Genomic DNA, 21201 nt, shown 5'->3' with positions numbered 1-21201 from the left:
CACACACACACACACACACACACACACACACATTACAACTTGTGAATACCATAATCACGGTGTGTGGGCTTCTTGCCTAGCCAAGATACAACTTGTATGTTGGGAAGAGGGCTGCATGTGGTATGCATGTATGTGGAGGGCTGCATGTATGTGGATGTCAAAAGAACTCTGGAGTCAGTTCTCACCTTCCACCTTTACATGTGCTCCAGGGCTAGAACTTCAGTTACTAGAATTGTGCAACAAGTGCCTTTTAACCATTGAGCTATTGCTCAGCCTAAAGGATACAATATTTATTTTTTCTTTTGGGGGGGGCATTGTGCTTATTGGAAAATAGCACCCTGTACGTACACGATCCCTGGTTCAATCTCCAATAATAACACATACAAATTATTTTTTATACATGGCTAAGCTGGTTTTTAAAGTTGTGGCTACTGAAGGGGGATATATAAAAACCCTGGAGCAGGGTAGATCAGAGATGTAAGCAAGTACTGAAGTCAGCAGCTGCCCTAAAGATGACAACCTAGGCCAACACAGAACTCTATGCTGCCTGCTTTGGGGAAAGAGGCCAGGACAGGACCACATGTTTACAGGGGTAGAAAGTTAATTCCTTAACTGGTACTTTATTAAAGCAAAGGAAAGGAAGAAATGTTCGATTGGACGTTGGGTCTTTAGAATGTACTGATAAATGGAGACTCTAAGTCACCTGGAATGGAGTTCAGTATTGAGGAGCTAATATGCAAAGGCTACTCTTCGTCATGGCATGGGGGTTTCTTCTGCAACCCTCAGGGTTTTCTAAGTTCCTCACTTGCCTAGCTAAGACATCAGGGAAACAAGAGTCGCTACAGATGTTGGTTTTTATTTTGAGGGTCTTGCTCTGCTGCCCAGTCGGAACTTAAACTTGTGGAATTAAAGGTGTGTACCACCATGCAGGGTTTTGACGTCTATAACACTGACTCTCACACTCTCTTCCCCATGCCATATGGCCATAAGAAAGGTAATATGAACTTAAAGCAGAAGGTAAAGGCATCTGTGCCTAGGTCCCGAGTCTGATGCTGGGAACTCACATAAAGCTGGAAGGGCAGGACTAACTTCATGTGCTGTGACATGACTCCCTCATCCCTCAGACGCACGCAAACGTTCACTAAAGATTAAAAACATTTGCACTTTGATTAAAATCAATTTTCTTGATTCAGTGGTGGAACTTTGTTGGAAAAAAACCCATAAACGACATAGATCTTATGCACATGCAACTAGACACAAAAAGACAATATTAATTACAGAAAGTTAATTCTTTATCTTTTGAGTTGTAACAGATTGCGTAAGGGTTTTACATAGAAGGCATATTATAACCTTAAAATTCATCTTTCTTAAAAGGATAAAAAAAAGACAGTTATTTGATATACATTAAATTTATTTGGTACATCTATCAAATTCTACAATAAACTGGTGATAAACAGTTCATGTAGTGTCCACTCACTCCACATCTGAAATGACTTATTTAAGCATAATTAATCTGAAAATCCAAAGTTTTAGAAAGCTTCAGAATTGGAAAGCTGAGAGCGCTAACATGGAAAGTTCTGTATCAGACCAATTGACAAGTTACAGTCAAATGCAAATGCATTAAGAAAAATTTGCTTTCATATGACACATATGTGGTTCACACAGAATATCCCAGGTATTGCATTATACATATGCAAATAATTCCAATATTTGAAAAAAGAATCTTGAAATACTTGTGGCCCCAAGCATCTCAGGTAAGAGATAATCAACTTGTATGCAATAGGTTGTTTTGCTCAGTTTGAAGAAAAGTCCGATACCTCAGCATTGGTGAAAACTTTTGTCATAAAATAAATGTAATAAAATGAAGTGTTTGTCCATTTCTCATTAGAAAATAGCAACGTTACATTGCTACACATTATTTACACTGCAAACTTGGAAGACTTGACAGTATCAGTTAATCACAAGTCCTAAGAAAGGCCTGTTTGCCCTCTCCAGGCTCTTTTCCCTGGAAATAAGCTAGTTATAAATCAAGCTTAATATATCTTTAAGCACCAGCACGGTAATTTAAAGCACTCTTTCAGTTTCATTAAGATATTCCTGCTTTGAAAGGCAAAGTGAACACAAAATGTGAACTCAATGAAACAAGTCACTGGCTGGTCTGATATTTTTATTGCAAGAGTCTCAATGTTTTAATACTATATTCATTCCTCTAAATGAGTTTGCTCCATAGGTTTGAACCAAAATATTTGCTTTTTGCCTCAAAAATTTCCCTTAAAAAGCAGTTTGTTTTGGAATTATACAACTGTACTTTTCATTTAGTGTTAAATATGCAACATGGTCCTTGGAGGTCATGTTATGGTCAGGAAGTCCAGCTTCTGGATAACTGGTTATACAAACAATAAAAACTTAAGTAACCACAAATATACTGATGTTGCAGATAAGTATTTATCACTTACCAGCATAGCCAGATTATTCTTTTCATGTTTAAATTACAATGTACAATCAGGTTTAATACCTAACAGTTAAATTGAAAACTCTAGAAGACCCTGTAAGTTCTACTCTTTAGAAGCATTAGGACACTATTAAGGCATTACTTAATTAACAGACCCTAAAGAAACTAGCATGTCTGGAAAGGAGAGCTAGTCACATTTTAAGGCAGTCAAAAGAGTCATTTTGTCCACTTTAAGGCTCTCACGTAACTATAATTTATTTCATGCAGACATTATTCTGGATACCTGAAAGGTCCATCAATTGGCCAATTATGGAAATGGATGTAATTTTAATAAAACAAATGGATAGTTTAGATGCAGATGCTGCAGTTCTCATTCCTTTGAAGAATTCTTCATTAAGTTTGCAATATGAAATTATAACTCAAGTAAATTACAAAAGATATTTGGCCAACAGTGCCAAATATATAGTCTATATTGATAACAGCACAACAATTACTGTTTTCTTCATAATCATTCATTATCTAGTTTAAAATCTAATTCAGTCATAATAGGGTTCAAGTTTACACTACAAATAAAGCCTAAGCAGTCAGACACAAGTTTCAATCCTGTGTTTTCATCAATATAATTTAACACTTAAATGTAGTAAACAGGATGCTAACCCACTCATTTCTGTTATTACTTTTGTTTTTGAGCCAGGGTTAACTTACTACTTTTAATAATCCACGCATATAGTAAAACGAAACAAGCAGAAATGAAGATAATTTAGTTTCTTCTTTTTTTTCAAATCCAGATTCTGCTAACTTATAAAAGGTACAGAAGTTCAAACATTTTAAAATTAAAATTCACTTGTGTTCACAAAGGCAGGGATAAATAAAATAGAAAGGCAAAAATATCTCTAGGGTCAGAAATAGCTTTTGACATCTTCATTATATTTACAGATGCTCACTGGAAATAATCACAATTCAGGAACAGAATCTTGCACATCTTCCTTTCCATTTTTCTAATATAGCTTATTTTTAGGATTTAGGAAAAGTGTGTCAACTATTAGATTGCTTATATAGTATAACACTTCTCTTTTCAATGCTTATCAATAATTATAAACAGATACAACATTTCTGGAATACCCCTAAAGGTATTGTCTCCCTTGATCTGGAGAAGGAATGTAGTATTTATGTTTATTTTTCATGTGTATTGGTGTTTTGCCTGCATATATGTCTGTGTGATGGAATAAGATTCCCCCAAACTGGAGTTACAGTTTTGAACAGCCATGTGGGTGCTGGAAATTGAACCTGGGTCCTCTGTAAGAACAGCCAGTGCTTTTAACTACTGAGCCATTTCTCTAACCCTGAAAAATGTTCTTTTTTTTTTTTTTTTTAAGATTTATCTATTTTTATGTATGAGTGCTCTATCTGCATGTATGCCTTTATGACAGAAGACAGCATCAGATCCCACCATAGATGGCTGTGAGCCACCATGTGGGTACTGGGAATTGAACTCAGGACCTCTGGAAGAGCAGCCGGTGCTCTTAACCGCTGAGCTATCTCTCCAACCCCGAAAAATATGCTCTTAAATGTATATAAAATGAAAAACAATCTATAAGAGATTCACCCCAAACCTGAATGAGGATGACTTTCTGGTCATGCAGTTTATTACCCAATTGGATCGAACTGGAAAAAAAGACAAAAATGTGAGAGGTCTTGCAAAGGAGAAAACTGGTCATGAAATAATCTTCCAATAAATAAGAGGTTAGGGAACAAGTATCAGGAAAACACAGTAAAGTCAGAGTTAACACTGGCTCATTTCACCATAGAACCTTTTCTGACCCTTCCATATGGCTGTATGACATTTCTTCAAGAGGACAATTTGTACCTGACCAATACCAAACCTAATTCAAGACCAGAATTTTCAGCATAGCACACCACACAGCCACCAAATCTGTTGCAGTATCTTTTGTTTTTCTCAACTTTTACACTCACATGCACATACACAAATGCCATGGCATACATGTGATCAGAGGACAACTTGCAGGAATTGGTCTCCTAACATGTGGTCCAGGAACTGAGTGCAATTTGCCAGGCTTGGTGGCAAGTGTCTACCCACCAAGACAATATCTTAGGTAACAAGAAAATATCTCCAAGAACTTACAACAATCCAGCCTTCGTTTCCTGCTTAGATGTACCTTTACTATGCTTCTGAAGATGGTTCTTAATTGTTGTATTCTCAAATTTACACTGATTTTTTTTTTTAAACAAAGTCTAGAAAAGTGACAAACAACCTGCCAAATGATCTTTTGTCAGTGCAGCTTTGTTATCCAAACAGGTTAATATAAGTGAGTGCTTGTTACCAACAGCATGGTGTTACTTTGATTCTGAGCTTTGCTCTCATTCTGTCTTGGAGTATATTTCTTCTTTCCCTAATCAGAGAACAGTGACATCCTTGGTGTTTATAACTAAAAATGTAAGCTTAACCTTGTATTGAAAGGTCTCCTTTCTGGTTTCAATTTTAGGTAAATATTAAACTGCTGGTTCTTCTATGATCTAAGACTAAGATATGCTAATTTGTAGGAGAGCAAAATCTTACCTCGTGTGTTAAACTGGTTGTCTGTAATGACACAGACATGAAAGAGGGGAAGAGCCTCCAAAGGTTGAAGCACATTCTACCCACTAGCACATTCTTCCTAACACTCTTAAAAAAAAAAAAAAACAAAAAAAAAACAGTTACAGTTACGAAGTAACAGTGTTAATAACTGGAATTTCTACTCGTAAAAAAATGGTGAGATGAAAATGTTAGTGTTTTTACTAATGACAACTAAATCCTGGAAATATTTACATAGTATCTAGGAAATAAAGTTTACTTTCTTAAGATTGCTTTTCAAAGCAGTATTTTCCATACTATTAACTTAAGAGTAAATGTAGTGGTAATTTGGAAAATAAAATTTGTTTACCACTTTAGTATATCCTATGTTTAGTGTGGTAAAGCCTTTCTATGGGGCTATATTACATAGCAACATAGGCTGTTAAGACATAATTGTGTTTGAGAGTTGTTCACAATTTCCTAAAGCAATCATGCATATCATCAATTCCTAATGTCTAAATAAGGTGAAAGTTCTGTATAATTCTACCGTACCTCTTACTAAATCAACATGCTGCTATGTATGAGAAAGGAAAAGTGATAATGGTAACCAGAGAGACAAAGCCTTGAAAGGCCACCTCTCTCCAAAGTCATTCAGCCTTATGCTAGGCATGGTGGCACACGCCTTTAACCTCAGCACTTGGGCAGAGGCAGAAGAATCTCTGTGAGCTGGAGGCCAGCCTGGTCTATAGAGTTGAGCTCCAGGACGGCCAGGGCTACACAGAGAGACCCTGTCTCAAAAAAGAAAAGAAGAAAAAAAAATCATCTAAGGTTTCTTTTCACTCTGAAGTTTTGTGATTTGAAAATAAAACTGCTTTCAGCAGGGTCTGTTGTTAAACTTTTTTTTCTTTAAAAGATACAGGGTCTCACTACTTAGCCCTGACTGGCTTGGAACTTGCTATGTAGAGTAGGCTGACCTCTAACTTAGAGATTCCCCTGCCTTCCCATTATTAGGAATAAGGTCTGTGCCACCATACCTGGATTCTGTCTTCAATCTTAACCTATTCAATCAGGCCTGTTTAAATACTATAGAAAGGTCACCTCTAATCTGATTTCCCTGAAGGATTATACATTCTTTCCTAGACATACTCTGCTTGCCTAAAAGCACTATTTAAATAGCACAAAAATAAAAGAAATAAACATGTTACACTCCATGTAACATTTCATAATAAGTTAGATCATATTAAAACTTAGATCCTGGGTTTAAAGAAGTCAGTATCTCATGTAATTTTAGGGTTTTTAACCTTAAATTCAATTTGAATATGGAATTTTAGTGTATCAGAAGCAAAGATAAGAAATTCCACATGTGAGGGAGGTTAAAGCCAAAATAGCATCAGAAGCAGTGGTGTTTAAGAGTGGGAGGTGATACTATCTTTGCTAATAACATTGAATTGTTACTGTCCTGAAAAGATAGCTACATATCAAATATCACTAATATGTGAAATCTATCTGAAGGGAACATTTTCTTATTATCAGAGACAAATTTTCTTAGGAAAGAGAAGAAAATATGTACATATATCCTCACAATAGCAAAGACCCTTTCCTCCCCAGGTAAAAACTTCATCCCCAAAACACAAACAAGGTTATGTAACCTACACTTAGTAGTTTTTTTACTTTTCATATAAAGTGAGAAGCTTTATAAGCCCCCAGTAATTAGTATTTAAAGAATACATAAACAAAATTAAAGTTTTAGTAAAAACTACCTTGGATACCATTATAAAATCAAGAGAAATATACTAGTCTTTCAATAGGCCATCTTCATGCTAAACTTCCCAATGAAAACATGTGACTGCTCAAGAAAAGAATGTATGTTAGTATGGTGAAAAAGAAATTTAATTTTTACAAAACACGTTTTTAAGTTTCCTCTGTAGACTAATTGACAGGTAGGCAAAAATATAAAAGACCACAGATAAACTTAGTATTAGAAAAACATAAAATATAGTTAAAGGTATGTAGGGGTATGGGAAAGCTAAGTCTTTACAATTGAGATTTTAAGTGTTATACTAGCAGGATTATGAATGGGGGACTTAAATGTGAAACACTTTGTTTTCATTATGAATATGAAAACAGGAAAGTGTTAAGCACATGAGAGACACTGTTGTTGCTCAGAGGGAATCATTAAGTATGTCTGCACTTAGGGCAGTAAATACAAGGATACAAAGCAAATTCCTTAGCCTACCTAAACTCAACAAGTCCCTTAGGGATTTCTATGTTGTTTTGGCCAAATGGTAGCAGATTCTAACAGGTACAAATAAAACACCCTTTTCACTGAATAAGAAAGCTGTTTATATGATCTTAGAAAACACTGAATTCATAAAATTCATTCATAATTTAGTTTTACCAAGCATCTTAGTTTTTTTTTTTTTTTTTTTTTAAAACCCCTTGGTATAAAAATTTACCTCATGAGGTTCATTTCCATCACAGTCACATGGTCTAGTGCACTTCAGAGTATTTGGAAATTATGAAAACTGTCCTTTTCCAATGAAAACCTTTAAGAAAACAAGCACTTCTTAAATAAGTGGCATGTGAGGCTCACCTGCTTTAAGTAGAGATGTGTGATTCACTGGAGTAAAACATGACTATTTTACAGTGTCTATTAAAAGAAGTTCTCTACGAGAAAGCTACAGCATCCTGAAGACTTCTCAAGAGCTAGCTGAGCACATGCACCTTTGGGCTCAACATGCTTTTCCTTCCTTCCCTCTTTTCCTGCTCTTGGCCAAGTCCATTTCCATCATGCACACACTGATGACACTTCTCACCACTGCGTTTAGCTGGGAAGCAGCTGTGAGTTTTCGTGAAGTCCACTGCAGCAGTGGACCCCTCAGGCCATTCTGGTACTTATGGTTAAATTACATCCAACGTGAAATTTCGAATCACATCCAGAGCTGAAGTATCAAAGCCGCACATATCCAACATGCCTCTGTCATCTGGGTCTGCGATGGTAAAACCATTTGATGTCAACCCACAAACAATCAATTTAGCAGGAATATCCATTTTCTGTACAGAACATATAGGGGAAAGTAAATATTTATGTAATTATATGACAAGAAAAACAAACAAAAACCCTTCAAAATTAAGAACATTTTTGGAATGCTGGCTTAGAACTCATAACCATGGTCCACTCTACCAAACACTGGGATTACAGGCGTGTACCACCAAGTCCAGTTTATAATTCTGATATACAGAATAGATCTTGCTTTCTGGAACTACAATTCTGGTCCCATTCTTTTCCTGACTCTCTGCCCCATCTTCCAGCTGTTTCTCTTTCTTCTTCCTACCTATCTTTTGTGCTACGGACCAAACCAGGAACTTGAGTATACTGGTAAACTTTCTACCATTGAACTACTGAGCTATAATCCCAACCTCTCTGGATGTTGTTAGGATCACAATAACTAAATATTAAAAAAGAAATAAAAACAATGAATGTTCATTTTTGTCAGGCACTGTAATAAACATATGAAAAAATATTTTTATGATTTTGTTTTGATAAACTTTTCGACAGGATTTCACATAGCCCAGGCTGGCCCAAAATTTGGTATATAGCTGAGTATGACCCTGAACTTCTGATGCTAGTGCCTCTGCCTTCCAAATGCTAAGATTGTAGGTATATACCACAAGACTCGCCTTCACTTAGTATGATGCAGTGCTGGGGATTGAGCCTAGGGCTTCACATATGGTAGACAACTTTACCAACAGAAACACATCCCTAGCCCATATTTGTTTGTTTGTTCGTTTATTTATTGTGATGAGATCTCACTGTAATTGTAGCCCAGGCTAATCTTATACTCCTCATGTAGCTTAGAGTAGCCTCAAACCAATGGTCCTTTTGCCTCAGACTCTTTTGATTAAATACTTTATTTTTAATATGTATGTGTATGATGTAGGTGATTACAGAGGCTAGACACACCAGATCTCCTGGACCTGGAGTTATTGACAGGTGCTGGGACATGAACTCAGGTCCTCTGCAAGTGCAGGGTGTACTCTTAGCTACTGAGCCATCTCTCTACTCTCTACTCCCTTGCCTCCTCCATCTCTTGAGTACTAGGATTACATACTAAGCCACCATGCCCAATTCTAAGGACCAATTTGTTTTTGAGACAGGGTATAACTGTTGTACCAACTCTAAAAAGTACGTACCATTACCTACTATGACATGTCAGTTATCTAATTTGTTTAGATCCACAGTTCGCAGAAGAGGCTCAGCACTAATATCCATGTTGTGGAATATTAGGTGAAGATGTGTTAATTTGTTTATGGCTGTGGAACATTTGTTTAATGATGCAAAGATGTCCTGCATTCTTTTATGCTGCATTTGTTTAACTCTGTGAAGCTGTATTACTTTGTCTGCCTAAAACACGATCAGTCTATAATGAGCTGAACAGCCAGTACGTAGGCAGGAGAGAGAAATAGGCTGGCCTGGCAAGAAGAGAGAATAAATAGGAGGAGAAATCTAGGAAGAAAAGACTGGGGAGTGAAAGGAGAGGAGGACTCCAGGGGCCAGCCACCCAGCAACACAACAAGCCATGGGGTAAGAAGTAAAGAAAGATAAATAGTATATAGAAAGATAAAAGCCCAGAGGCAAAGATAAACGGGTTAACCTAAATTAGGAAAAGCTGGCTACAAATAAGCCAAGATAAGGCCAGGTATTCATAAGAAAGAATAAATCTCCCTGTGATTATTGGGGAGCTTGGTGGCAGGCTCCTCAAAGAGTAAAACAATCCACAACATATTCACACTGCTTTTAGTCCAAATACTATTTCTTCCATTATGACACTCAAAAGTAAAGCATTCACGAGAAACCTGAACCCTGCCCACAGTGTTGGACTCAGCAGATGTCTGATGGGGCCTTTGTTGATTTACATATCCAATGTGGGCACCAAACGATGATATAGCCGGTAGGAAAATTATGTTGAGAGAACTACTGTTCTTCACAGCAAGTTCTGCTTATCCTAGTCATGTGAGCCACACATTTGTATTTGACAGCCTAATGACCACTGTCTACCGTAATGGACACAATAGTAACAGAACATTTCTGTCAAGGAAAATGATCAAAAGAGGTATGTCCATAAAGTTCAGAATACAGACTGAAAAAATGTGCTTTAACTTTATGTAGTTCTTTAGTTAAACTCACAAATGTTATGTTTCCAAAGAATGTAATGTATCATTAAAAATATGTGAGGTCAAATACTTACTTGGTCATTATCAAAAGCTGTTGCAAAGGGCATTCTTATTAATATTTAGCATGGGACTGGGTGATGAATGTGTAGTCCCTACCTTTTTTTCCCCAAGTACTACAGAGTCCATGTGATACTGGGTTTCCTATACAAATGAAGAGAACACACTCAAAGGGAATGGAGTATTGTTTGGTGTGAAACAGGTTTGTGTTTTACCTTTCGGTACTCCTTCAGGGCAACAGCAGGATGCACCTGTCCAGCACAGGTCTCATTATCAGTGAATACAATGAAGACATCAGCAGCTGTGTTTGTCTTCTGGGCCCAGATCATTGGAAGGGAGCAATCAGTGCTACCTGCTGGCACCTTTCTCAGAAAAAAAGAGAAAGAAATAGTGCAATAAAATCATCTCAGTGTCCATCAGATGTCTGAAATGAACACATAAAAGCTCTAATTTTTAGAGTACCACTTTATTTAAAACCAGTATTGAGGCTTCGTCATGTCTCTCTCTCTCTCTCTCTCTCTCTGTATGTATGTATGTATGTATGTATGTATGTATGTATATGCACACACACACACACACACACACACACACACACACACAGGATTGTGCTGGCTATGAGAAGTTAGAACAATTTCTTCCTACTGATGTTATGCATGCCCCAAGTAAAAAATTACAGGACATGTTAATAAAACAGTGTCTTACCTGATTCATAGCCGTTAAAACCTGCTGTAAGGTCATGTCTGTAGTCACAGGAAATGGAACCATATCACATGCAAATGCAACTACTGTAGACTCTTTTTCTGTTCGTGTGACCACCTGTAAAGTGCAAGGGTAACAGTTTTCAGCGACTGAAATAATCACAGTCTCTCAAAGGCCTGTATAACTTCATCTCTGAAAGAAACACTATGATGTTTATTATTCCTGAGCTTGCATTTTTTGTGTTTCAGAGTATAGAGTCACAGTACTCTTCATGGCTGGTGAGATGGCTCAGTAGGCAAAGGTGCTTGCCACCCAACAATCTGAATCTAATCCCTGGAACCCACATGGCGGGAGCACAGAGTGACTCCTTAAGTTAACCTCTGAGGTCCCCTCCCCGGAGGCCAATGCAATCCATAAATGAAAACAAATAAAAAGGGTGACTCAAAAAAAATCACTGAGAAACTGGTATTTATAGCACCCTCTGATGTGAATAAACACACACATACACACACTCTCTTACTTTTTATTTTACTAAATTAGGAACAAAGGCACAGAAGTGAAGATGGCTTCTTTGCTATGCGGTAATGGAAGCATGGTCGAGAACTGACCCTAATGCCCATCACTAGTTTCTTGAGCTTTTAAACATGCCCCACCCCACTAAGCATATTTTTTTTTTTCTAAGCACCACCTAATTTGCAAATACTAGTAACATTTAATCTTGCTAAAAAATCTGGCAACATAATTCTGATTATATTTTACACATGGATTTTCAGTATAACTAAAACTTTGCGTTATAGACTGTTAATTAAGTAAAATGAAAAAAATAAGTGATGCTGGGCAGTGGTGGCACACGCCTTTAATCCCAGCACTCGGGAGGCAGAGGCAGGCAGATCTCTTTGAGTTCGAGGTCAGTCTGGTCTATAAAGTGAGTTCCAGGACAGGCTTCAAAGCTATATAGAGAAATCCTACCCTGAAAGACAAAAAACAAAACAAAACAAACAAAAGTGAAAGACTAGTTTTTTAAATTTTGTTTTTGTTTTATGTGCACTGGTATTTGGTCTGAATGTATGTCTGTGGTGAGGCTGTCGGTCCCTTGGAACTGTAGTTACAGGCAGTTGTGAGCTGCTGCGTGCTTGCAGGGAACTGAGCCTGGCTCCTCTGGAAGAGCAGCCAGTGCTCTTAGCTGCTGAGCCTGCTCTGAAAAGCCAATCCCTGACGCTGTTTACCTTTACAGTTATACTTTAACCACATTTTAGGGGATGGGAATGCTAAATTGTTACAGGGGATCTCACCATGCACATTGCTGCAGCAACAGTACTAGCATTGAGTATACTACCCAAAACTCTCTGGTTCATAGAGGCACTGACATCAACAGCTAGCAAGAAACGCTTCCCAGTTGGCTCAACCGTCTAAAAAGAAAACAACATAGTCATGAAAAAGTCAATGATTGGAAATCGATTAAGCTGAAAAACAAAACAAAACAAAAAAACAGAAAGAAAGAAAAAGAAAAAAGAAACTTATTTCTTTGTCTTTCATTTGTAAGGCTCTCAGAGGAAAGGCCTGGTTTTTTGATAGGTAAGTTAAGTGACTATTTTTAAAGTTCTACCTCTTATTAACTGGTAAAGAAAACAATGTAATTCATTTAATTTTACTTAAAGAAGCTAATGACCTCGTTTTAAATACTTTTCTCAATGAAGTAAAAGGGGAACTTCTAGGATTTATTTATTTACCATGGCAAAAGATAGATACCAACATTTACTGTTTAGCTTAGCCATTTTTAAGAGTGTAATTCAGTGGCAATACATATTTATTTACAGCTGATAAGTATTGCCTCTATTTCTAGATGCTCTCATTATCACAATAGAAACTTTATCCAATTAAGCACCTTAAGCTTACACACTCACCTTGAGCAGTCTTCTAGGCTGCTTCCTGGCTCTATAGTATGTACTTCACAAAATGCAGTTACAGAAAACCTCTGGGTACCTTTTGGCTACTTGAGTAATGCTGGTATGGACACTAAGTGTACAAGTACAAGGTCAAGTACCTCCTACTTTCTTCATAACAGTCTATGATACACACAAGTGTCTTCTCTCTTTTTTTTTTTTTTTCTGATACAGAGTTCTGTGCAACTCTGGCTATATTGAAATTCAAGCCATTGATCTCTTTGAAGTATTTTTTTGTATATGCTGTAAGAAAATGATCTATTTTGCCCCTTTTGAACATAAATGTGCAGTTTTTAACAAGACAATTTTTGAAAATTGTCCTTTCTAAATTAACTTAATCCAGGAGCTGTTAAACAACAACCATCCAAATGGGTCTGTTTGTTTCCAGACTCTTGTTTTATTCCTTTGTCATTATGTTTGTCTTTGTAAGAGTAGCATAGTGCTCTGGTTACTGCTGCATTATAATTGAGTTTCGAAATCCAGATATTTGAGTTCTGCAAATTTTGGTTATTTGTGGAATCACTTGAGATTTTATATGGATTTTTAATTTTCTGCAAAACATGCCACATGGGACTGTGAAATCTATAGACTGCTTTGGATTGCTCTACTCTCTTCACACTGTCTCCTAATGTAACAGTGTGATGTTTTCCCATTTGCCCTTATTCCTGTCTTTCTTCTACTGATATTTTAAATACTAGTATTTTCTTAATTTCCTTTTCAAGTTGTTTATCACTACTGTAAAGAACTGATTTATTACTTACTTGCTTCTTTCCTCTCCTAGTTTTCTGGGATAGGGTCTCATGTAGCCCAGGATGGTACTAAACTTATGGTGTTGGGGAAGGTGACTCTCACTTTCTGACTGCTACTTCTACTACTCAAGACTTAGGATTACAGATCTGTACCACCAAGCCTGTGTGTGTGTGTGTGTGTGTGTGTGTGTGTAATGCATTGCTTTATAACCTGTAAGTCTGCTGAATTTGCCTACTTTAACTTGGCTTATATGTGAATCCCTTAGGGTTTTCTACTTAGAATAATGAGCATGCTATGTTGGGCTTTTATCTTATATATCAGTGATGTGGGAAAGTAGCCACCCTTATTCTTGATCTTAAGGAAAAAGCTTCTGTCATTTTACCTGAATATGATGAAACCTATGATTTTTTTTTTATTTTTTTAATATATGCATCAACTGACACTATCATGTGGCAGAGAGAAATGTCACCTGGTGATTATGCATAACCCTTTTAATTTGCTTCTCAATTTGGATGTTACATTTTGTGGTGTATCCAGAAAAATCTTGAAATAAAAGAATTTTAACTTATAGCTCTGGTTTCCATTTTGAAAACCTGATTATTGAGCTCCCAAGTAGCAATGGAATTAAAAAAAAGAGTACTAAGTTAAAGGAACCCTCAGACATACAAATTCTCAAATTCAGTAATTTATCAGTATGACCTTAAAAAGTATTAAAATGATCTTGGGAATAAGTAGCTGCTACTCAGAGTAACAAGAATTAATCATAAACTTAACATCAGTTTTGCAGTCACCTTCATATCAATAAAGAAAAACGCATGCATATATACTTTAAACTAGATAAACTACTACTATTACCAAAAAATGTGTTTTTATAAAATATATTAATCCCTGAGTCTTTTTTAAATAAACAAAACTATTACCTTAAATGTTTTATAAAAAGCAGTGTCCAATGCTTGCAAAATTTCTTTATCAGGAGTCCACTTCAATTTACCTCTGAGTCCATGACCTGTTCTGTAGGTTTCTAATGCAATTAGAACATGAAATGGATGTATACGAGCCTGGAAACAAGACAGACAGATGGTAGTTGCCAACTTCAAATAAAATTAACAATTGTGAGTCTTCAGAGTTTTATGTTACTATAGGTAATAAAGATATTCACTAAAGAAAGAACAAATATTAAACAGATTTAAGAATTAAATGCAACTTGTCATGAGAGAGGTCTTAGTTCACTTGAGAGCCAACTTCTGTAGCTAACCAACATACCTTTTTGAGTAGTTTTTCATTGCATAGTTTTTCACATACTAAAGATACTTCAGAATTTCCTGGTTCAAGCACTGAATTAGCAGTCATCTTTCCCAGATTCCTCAGTAGTGCAGTGAGGGGCATTTCTTGTAACAAAGCCTTCCATACCTACAAGGAGAAAAAGGAACAACAGAAGGTGAACAGCATAGCTAGAAATATAAAGAACTAAGGGGAAATGCACCAGTGTAACAATGCTAAATCAACCACATAAACAGTATATTGGGTAAAACATTTACTTAGGGTTTAAAGTACTTCTAGAATGCCAATAAATTGATCAGAGACTTATCAAAAAGGAACTCAAGGTTTTGTGGAGAAAACACAGAGCTTTTAAGGTAGTTTTTTTTTTTTTTTTTGTAGTAATGTTGAAATTATGTTAACACAGAATTCTTTCTGTCTATCTATCTAGAGACAGAGTTTTTTTTGTAACAGCTCTAGCTATCCTGGAATTGGCTTGTAGACTAGGCTGCCCTCAAACTTACAGAGCTCTACCTACCTCTGCCTGGCTGGGATTAAAGACTGCCTGGCTACATTGAATATGTTTAATACGTTATCACTTTAAAGATATGTTTGGATTCTCTCTCTCTCTCTCTCTCTCTCTCTCTCTCTCTCTCTCATGTAAGTGAATGAGAAAAGGCCTGATGTTGATGCTGGGAATCTTCCTTACTAGCTTCTCACTGTTGTTTTTGAGGCAGGGTCTTTTAGTCAAACTCAGTGCTCCTGGAAGTGAGATTTGGCTAGTCTTGCTATTATTACCTTGCTCTGGGATTCCATGTCTGTGTCCACCTGGCATATGAACACTGGCTGGTCCTCTTCCTTTTGACTGTTCATCAAGTGCTGTAAACACTGAGTCATCTCCCTAGCCTCTTCTCTTGTTTTGGAGGGGTTGGGGATTGAACCCAGGGTCTGGAACTTACTCACCTCTTTAGACTTCAGGTGATTTGTGAGCAGATGTTCCCTAACTAACTGGTGTTCTTCAATTAGATGAATGACTTCCAGCTCATCGTTTGTACGCTTCACCTTCTCCACAGCCTCCAGATACTTCAGTAGTTTTTCAGTCTCCACAGAAAGTGCTTTTTCTTTATACAGTTCATGTACTTCCTTCCAGCCCTTTGTAATATATTTGGTCACAACAGCAAGTCCTTTAACAAGATAAAGAATTGAAAATGCAAGTAGGATTAGTGAAAATAGATGAACATGATCAGCTTAATTAAAAGACAGCAGCTGACTCCTTTAAAGTGGGATGTTATGTTCTGCCACATAAGCAAATGAAGTGAGTTTTTATTTTTATTTTTCAACACACCATTACTGTCTAAATACATGGTAGTGGGGGAATGAATCCACTACAGTTTAAGCCAACTGTACTACAGAGGCACTTCTGAGATACTGAAATTATAAACTTCATAGATAGTGTCTATTTCACATCCATAACCTCATTCAGAGAACAGATCTATTCCAATGGTTATCATACTGATTTGTCCTTTGCTTCTGGATAAATATGGATTTATGAACAGTAGTGACTGAGTGGAAACAGGTATTAAATTGTTTAACAACAGAAATTATTATAAGCCCAATGCTACACACACACACACACACACACACACACACACACACACACACACACACACACACACAGTTTTTTAAGACAGGGTTTCTCTGTGAAACAGTTCTGGCTGTCCTGGAACTTGCTGTGTAGACCAGGCTGGCCTCGAACTCAGAGATTTGCCTGCCTCTGCCTGCCAAGTTCTGGGATTAAAGTGCACCATCATCAATCCAATATTTTAAAAAAGGAAAATAACTTGTGCATTCCTTTTACTTTCTTTTTTTTTAATAGTAAAAAGAGGTTTGAAGTGAGAAAAATCTACGTTGTAGCCTACAGTTTGTTTCTGGTAATATCTTTTGCTGAAAACACCTCTTGCCTTTGAAGAGACCACTTTTATCAGACCTTGAAACTGATTTAGTATCTCTTGAGATCATTTAAAACTAAGTACTCAACCTGCTATCCTACTGTGGACTTAGCTGGTTTAACTTCAACCTGCCTAAGGAAAACAATGTAACTAACCTTACCTTGGATATCCTATGTAATCAGCTTTTACAACCTAAGCAAATCTTAAAGTATGTATGTACTCTTCCATGTCCCTGACCAAGACCAACGTATTTATGTGTGTGTGCTGTGGTAATTACATAGGTTAAAGGCAACTTAAAACAAAAAATATCTCAAAAATGTTGGAAGCAACACAAGGACATAGGTTGATAACATCTGTGCTCGTTTTAAGAGCTACTTTGGTCAGTGTGGTAACTCCTTTCCTTGTAAACTTTGTTAAAGATTTTTACAGAAAAGTATCCCTCATGCCCTTCCCAGACCATGCTATCTGTGAGGTTCAACAAATAAAGAGCAAAGCCCTTTGTCAGGACAAGTAATAGGAACAGATTTGAGACCACCTACAGATAGAAAACAGATAGGCCACAGACCACAAACTGCAGACAGAGAGAACACAGGGACAGAAGCAGAGAATTAAAAAGTGGGCTCACTTTTGATCTAAACTACTCCAACAGATAGTGTCTTTTTCCATTCCTTAACACACATTTCTGATAAACTGTAATCTTTCTACCTCTTAATCTCCAAATCTGTAATGGGTAGAGATTAACAAATCCAGGTAAAATACAGAAACAGGCCACAGGGATCTAAAAACCATTAGGGACTGGTAGCCAGAGAGCATCAACTGACATGTACTGGCTTAGAGCTGCCAAAAGCAAAACAACGGCAAAAAAGGACTGTCAAGTCTTGAGCCAGGCCTCTAATTCCAGCTCCTTAGAAACCGAGGCAGGAGGACATTGAGAGTTCAAGGCCATCCTGGGAAATTTAGTGAGACCTTGCTTCAAAATAAAAAATTCAGAGGGTGGGAGATATAGCTCAGTGGTAAGGAATTTACCTCGTATGTGTATGGAGGTGCAAAACAGATGAATGATTAATAGAAAAAAATGAAAGGTTGGGGATTTAGCTCAGTGCTTTACAGAGGACTTGCCTACCATGTACGAGGCCAAGGTCAGCTGATCTGAAGGCAGGTCAGAATGCAGATTTTTATATGAAGTCTTAAGATTTTTAAAATAAACCGACAAAACTTAAATTTTTCTTAAAATATTTTTATAGGCTAAATGAAACATAAGTCTAAGTAAAACTGAGCCAGCCTATGTGCAATTTTTGAACCCTAATTTAGGTAATTTAACCAAAAGATAATACTTATATATGCAGGACTTATTGTAACTTGTTATCTTTTTTTTTTTTTTTTTTTTTTTTTTTTTTTTTTTGATTTTCGAGACAGGGTTTCTCTGTCTAACAGTCGTGGCTGTCCTAGAACTCACTTTATAGACCAGGTAGACTCAAATTCACTGAGATCTAATTGCCTCTGCTGAGTGCTGGAATTAAAGGCCTGTGCCACCACCGCCCGGAGTAATTTATTATTTTACAGATTTAAGACAAAGCTGTCTTAAATTCTTCACATAAAAACATCTTCTAAGCAGGGTTGTGGTGATGCATCCCCTTTAATCCCAGAGGCAGAGGCAGGCAGATCTCTGTGAGTTTGAGGCCAGCCTGGTCTACAATGTGCATGCATTACAGGCAAGATTCAGGTTTAGTAAGCATATATCTTCTGGACAGCAGGTGGCACAGAGCAAAAGTGCACTCCTCTCTTGCTAAAATCTGCCTGTCATGGAACTTGAAGGCTATGCTGAATTACACATTTGGGACATTAACGCATGAAAGGGTCTGTGGGAAGGGACTTGAAAAGTTAGTTGCAATATAGCAATTACTAATCTTTCTTAAAAGGGAAACTAAAACCTAAATTTTAATAAGTCAAAGTATAAGATCAGAATATTCAACCATATGATTATCAATGTCTGGATTACCTATGGCAAGTCTTTAGTTTCAAGCTGTTTTTAAATGCCTGGATTAAGTAAGCAGCATTATGTTTTTTGAGTGAAAGCTAATTCTAGAAATTTTGCTATTTATCAGTCTCCTAAGTCTTACTACCCATTAGGAAAATCTTAGGCTTACCTTCACTGGAAGGTTTAAGATGTGACAGTCTTAAGAGATCTTTGTGAGACCAGCCATTTCTTTGTTTATACTTTGTAACTGCCAGAGCAATGGCCATGCCACCTTTTTCATTATACCAGTCTGCAACAGCCTTCCGGAGAGCACGACCCCACATACCACATTTCATGCTTTCCTTCAGATCTTTCTTAAACTGGATAAAAGTGAAGAGATGGGTTGGGATGTGACAAACTTCAGGAACAGCTTTAAACGCTGCTTGTTTCGTCTTTATGTCTGAACACTGGGAACAAATGGCAAGTGCAAACAGCAACGGCTCATGCTTTGCAGCCTTGCCTTCCTGACTAAATGACTTGATCTCCTGTATCACTTCACATCCTCTGCCGTCTTCAATCAATCTAATTAAGGCTTCAGCATTTTCAAGACCCAGCTTCTGCTCTTTGATATAGTAGGTGCCACCTTCAGAACCAAAACACAAGAAACGGTGCAGTCGGTTCATGTCTGTGACCTGCCATACATATCCGCCCTCAGAGTTGTCTACTTGACTGTCATTCAGTGGCTGCAACTGGTCTGCAGACTCTTCCATCTTCCTTGTCCTATCAAAAAGTCAAAGAGTCATTACAATTAAATGGAGTCAATACATTTTCATAAAGGTAAACAATAGTAAGTCTCTGCTTATCAAAATATTATGAATCTTTTTAATTTAAAAACATCTTTTGAGCTCAGTAAGTTTTTTTTTCAACAAAACATCACTATAACTATCCTCAAGACATTTTGAGTGTCTTACACTTGATCTTAGCTATAAGGTTAACCAGTGATGTGTTGTTTTTTCTATATGTTGTCCACTCTCTTAACTTAGAATGTAAAATATATGTAGACACTAGTAAAATCCTGGTGTTAGTACTTCAAATTCAGATCGTCCAAACTACAATATATACTTTTACAATTAGTAATATAAAGATTATTGTATTTTCCTTCAATCTACACATCTATTAAATCAAAACCTCTTTATCATAATATTTAAAAATGCTCTTTTTAACCCTGAAAAGTCAAGCAAATATGTCGTTTCTTTTAAATGGAATCCAGAGCTAATTTACATTTATTAAGTTATACTACAGTACAAAAACTAGGGCCACAAGTTCAAACAGGTATATCATACACAAAGGTAACAAAAGTACATGCCTCAAGCGTGCTGCAAAAAGAAGTATTGAGGACTGTGGCAAAATGTCACCATGGTCGTTCGCTCTGAGTAGTATTTTTTCCCCCTGGAAGCCAAAACCCTTCCTTGGAACCTGCTTTTAAGAAATGCTAAGTAACTAATTCTCTCTAAAACCTTAACACTACGTCACTCTGTAGGACTCCGATGAATGAGAAGTATTAACCGAAAGTAGCCATTTTTGCTTAATTCATCAGAACCATTTCAAGGGTTTTTAAAGTAATGCACTTTATTAAAAGGGGGAGGGGGAGCTCATTTCTCCGTAAGGCACTGCATCCCGATACACCAGTCTCTCATTCTTTTGGACTCTCGGGACAAATCTTTTAGGACGAATAATAAATTCTTCTAAGAGAAATTCGCGTCCCGTTTTCCCACAAAGCTCCGTTGCAAACCCGCATCCGAGACAACGCCTTCTGTACCAAAGCCGCGGGAGGAGGGGGAGAAAGTGAAAAGGGGCCTCGGCACACCGGCCCGCCAGGAGCTTTGCAAGCAGCAGAGTCGTCCTGGGTTCCCCAAGACCCCACCCTCCAGAGCAACCGGGCCAGGCTCGAAAGGTTCTGACGCGAAACCGGTCCTGCTGCCCGGCGGGCCCGGGAGCTCAGAGGCGGCGAAGGCTTTGCCTGGCCTGCGCTCCTGGGATGCCGCTGGGAGAGAGTGCGCACCGACCCGACCTCGGGTGCCCAGGATCGCTCGGAACGTCCAAAACCCGGTTCCCCGCTGCACAGTCGACCCACCTGTGCCTGGAAGTCGATGCTCAGGACCCGCGGCGCCTAAAGCACAAGTCCTGCACAGCGCGGGGAGGAGGCGGCGGCCCGAAAGGGAGGACAGCTCCCGGTCCAGGTCGGAGCGAGCCCCGCCCCTCCCTGGCCCCGCCCCTCCCGCCGCCCCGCCCCAGTCCTGGAGTGCGAAGGGTCCCGGATGTGCCTCCCTCCGGCGCTCCCGAGGCCCCGCCCCTTCTCCCACCGGGCGGAGGACGCGCTACGGATCCTG

At 37.9% G+C, this 21201-nt stretch overlaps 1 protein-coding gene across 1 annotated transcript; it reads right to left on the bottom strand.

Annotated features, from left to right (window-relative positions):
- Positions 1–7424: 7424 nt before the first annotated feature.
- On the bottom strand, positions 7425–21103 carry Ro60 (Ro60, Y RNA binding protein). Its single transcript, XM_051183164.1, has 9 exons — positions 20946–21103; positions 19002–19591; positions 15869–16089; positions 14912–15058; positions 14569–14706; positions 12248–12364; positions 10959–11072; positions 10472–10618; positions 7425–8078 (listed from the first exon to the last, which is right to left on the bottom strand). Exons 2-9 carry the CDS (start codon positions 19579–19581, stop codon positions 7926–7928), a joined length of 1617 nt encoding a protein of 538 aa, XP_051039121.1. The 5' UTR covers positions 19582–19591; positions 20946–21103; the 3' UTR covers positions 7425–7925.
- Positions 21104–21201: the final 98 nt, after the last annotated feature.

This window comes from Phodopus roborovskii, unplaced genomic scaffold (genome assembly GCF_943737965.1).
Source record: "Phodopus roborovskii unplaced genomic scaffold, PHOROB, whole genome shotgun sequence".
Lineage (NCBI taxonomy): Eukaryota > Metazoa > Chordata > Mammalia > Rodentia > Cricetidae > Phodopus > Phodopus roborovskii.
Note: the sequence above shows the minus strand (reverse complement) of the source record. Positions and strands in the feature narration are given on the sequence as shown.

Excerpts from the sequence above, each read along its gene's own strand:
- Ro60 (XM_051183164.1), bottom strand. The coding sequence starts at position 19,581 with ATGGAAGAGTCTGCAGACCAGTTGCAGCCACTGAATGACAGTCAAGTA. Across the intron at positions 16,090-19,001 it reads TCTTAAACCTTCCAGTGAAG|GACTTGCTGTTGTGACCAAA; the intron begins GTAAGCCTAAGA and ends ATCTTGTTAAAG. Across the intron at positions 12,365-14,568 it reads CTTTTTATAAAACATTTAAG|ACGGTTGAGCCAACTGGGAA; the intron begins GTAATAGTTTTG and ends TTTTCTTTTTAG.